This window comes from Physeter macrocephalus, chromosome 13 (genome assembly GCF_002837175.3).
Source record: "Physeter macrocephalus isolate SW-GA chromosome 13, ASM283717v5, whole genome shotgun sequence".
Taxonomy (NCBI): Eukaryota; Metazoa; Chordata; class Mammalia; order Artiodactyla; family Physeteridae; genus Physeter; species Physeter macrocephalus.
This window is the reverse complement of record NC_041226.1, coordinates 80,847,344-80,850,206: the sequence shown is the minus strand read 5'-3', so window position 1 is coordinate 80,850,206 and position 2,863 is coordinate 80,847,344. Positions and strand designations below refer to the sequence as shown.

The 2,863-nt window shown below is 47.2% G+C and overlaps 1 protein-coding gene across 10 annotated transcripts in view; it reads right to left on the bottom strand.

Moving 5' to 3' along the window:
* Positions 1-2,863, bottom strand: part of ATP11A (ATPase phospholipid transporting 11A) — a 114,430-nt gene that overhangs the window by 17,051 nt on the left and 94,516 nt on the right. For all 10 annotated transcript variants that reach the window (XM_028497694.2, XM_028497689.2, XM_024117444.3 and 7 more), the window contains one exon: positions 1,619-1,793. In XM_028497694.2, coding sequence (XP_028353495.1) covers positions 1,619-1,793 — 175 coding nt within the window. The remainder of the gene's footprint in view (positions 1-1,618; positions 1,794-2,863) is intronic.

Genomic DNA, 2,863 nt, shown 5'->3' with positions numbered 1-2,863 from the left:
GGACCGGGGCACGAACCCGTGTCCCCTGCATCGGCAGGCGGACTCTCAACCACTGCGCCACCAGGGAAGCCCTAAGCATCTATTTTTTTAAATAAGCTGTTCATTTACTTTTCAAATTTGTCGTGTGTGCAAAACCAAATCTGACAACTCAATGCAATGAATAATTTCCAAATTTTTAGTCTGTTTCTTTACAGTCTTTTTTTCCTATTTATGTGCCTAAGTATAAGATTCCATGATGTAAGACTGAAAAGATGAGGAAAAAATGTGTGGATTGTCTTCTTGTTTCAAGACTGAGACACTAATTGGTATAAAAGTTTGCAAAAGTCAGTTAAGAACCTAAAAGAAATACCAAGTAACATGTGAAGACCAAACGACATCCTTAGTTCTGTCCTGGACGTCACTATACAAGGTTTACGCAGGGTCACACACTTAAGAGGGAGAGTCGGGAATAAAACCATTTTTATCCCAAATAGAATATGTACATGAATTCTTGAGTCTGCTTCTCTTCACTGAGAATCACCCCAGGGCGATGCTGGTGTTTTGTGCTTAGTGACACTGTCACGTGGCAGATCAGCGTGGCACGCGTGCAAGGACGCTAAAAATGACCCCTTTGCATGTGGTGTTCAGTATTTTACCTTAAGCACTAGGTCAGTCTGAGAAGCTGACAGTTTCCTTCATGAGCAACTCAAAAGAAACTGATCTCCCTTATCTAAAATGTGGTTTACAGAATTGGGACCATTTTAGGTTTACCAACACCAGAAAGGCACACATGCTCACGTTCGTATCCCATATGCTTAAAAAAAATATTTAAAAACACACAACAGGGGGCTTCCCTGGTGGCGCAGTGGTTAAGAATCCACCTGCCAATTCAGGGGACACAGGTTCGAGCCCTGGTCCAGGAAGATCCCACGCGCCGCGGAGCAACTAAGCCCGTGCGCCACAACGAAGAGTAGCCCCCGCTCACCGCAACTAGAGAGAGCCCGCGCGCAGCAACGAAGACCCAACGCAGCCAAAAAAAAAAAAAAAAAATTAAGAAAAAAACACACGTCAGGTGGTGTTTCCACAAGAGTGTGGTGCAGTGGGCAGAACGTGAGTTCAGAGTCCGACAGAGTGGAAGCCGATTCGGACCGCCACTTTCCAAAGCATCTCCAGGCAGGTTCTCCCGATTTTCTGTGTCTTAGGTACTTCATTCCTAAAATTAGCACAGCCTCCCTCGCCTCATGGGTTACCGTGAGGGTCGGTGGGTTCGCACCTGCCTCAGCAACCGGCACACAGTAGGTGCTCGACTGCAGCTGCCTCCCTCCCGGCTTCCGTACAGACTCTCACAGACGGCTCCACCTCCTGATACAGTTCTGTGTACGTGAGAGGCGGGACGAACATCTCCCTTGGTCCCTGTACCCGGAAGGGCCATCCATTTGATTCCGTCAACGCTTACTAATCACAGCGAGCAAAGTAAGGCTCACGTTTCGAGTTCTATCATTTTGCTTCCATTTTTAAAAGGAGGTGCTTTGCTAGATTTAAAGAAAAACCCCAGAGGCTGTAAGGGCTCATGAATGGCTCTCACTACGTAACCCCCTTCCCCCCGGGATCCCTAGCTGGTTCCTGGCGGGCGGCGGACCTGGGCCTTCTGCAGGGGCGCCATCCGGCAGCAGAGCACGGCGCTGCAGTTCCGGCAGATGTCCAGGAAGAGCTGCCGGTAGTTGCTGGAGCTCCCGTCCTCACGTGGCTTCATTATCAAGGACAGCGCGGCGCCATCAATAATTAAACCGTAGTCCTGCATATCGGCTGAGAGTCTGTTAGATCATACAAACCAGAGAAATTACTCAATAACTAAATCCAGAGATTTGAGAAGACTGTGTATTTTTTTGGGATATCTATAGATGCTACACATTCAGGATCAAGGATTAAGAAACTGCTTTTTCTTGTTTTGTCAACAATAATAGTCTCTAGATTAGTGGCTGTAAGGCCTTTGTTTAAAATTGTGTGTGAATTAAACTTTCTCATTTCACTGAGGCAAAGCAAACAACGGTTGCAACTGTGGATTCCTGGGCGTGTTCCCGGTACTTCTTGACAACAGAAGGAGAGCATTTATCCCGCTATCGGAAGAGATCGGCCTTCATTCCCGAACTGCCTGGCTACCTCAGCCAACCGCAGTCTTTGTCGTTACAACTAATACCTCTGTGCTACTCTGCCCGGGTGACCTGACTTGGAAAGAACATGGTCGTAACATTTCTCTTTGCTGGGTTTCAAAATTACAAGGACTAGCTCTAATCCCCAAAAGGAGTTCTGCAGATAGGGCAAAGGGAAATATCATTGTACTATTTACAAATGAATGATTTTAAATTCACATATGATTAGAGAGCTGCCTTTGCTTTACCTAAGTTAATGAAAACTTGAAATGATTCAAATGAAATCTAATCTTAGATCATGCATCTAATACCAGCAAGGACAGCACTGATAAAATGTGAATAAACTGGTGAATATTCTTGGAAAAAACAACTGTTGGGCATACACTGTTTTGTCTTAATCGACAAACGACCATGCATTATTCATGTCTCCCTCCTGCTCTGGCAGATGCCCTGAGGAATCCACGATGCAGCCCCCAAGTGTCGTAGAAGCAGATAGGAATCACCCCATGCAATCCATGAATCAAGTCTCTTTGCATCCTCAGCCAGCAGTCTGCAGGTGAGCGCGCGCGCGCACACGCACACACACACACACACGCACGCACGCACACACGCGCACACGCGCACGCACGCACACACGCACACGCACACACACACGCACACACACACGCACACACACACACACACACACACACGCACGCACTCTCACTAGCCAGACAGGGGGGATCTTGGAGTGT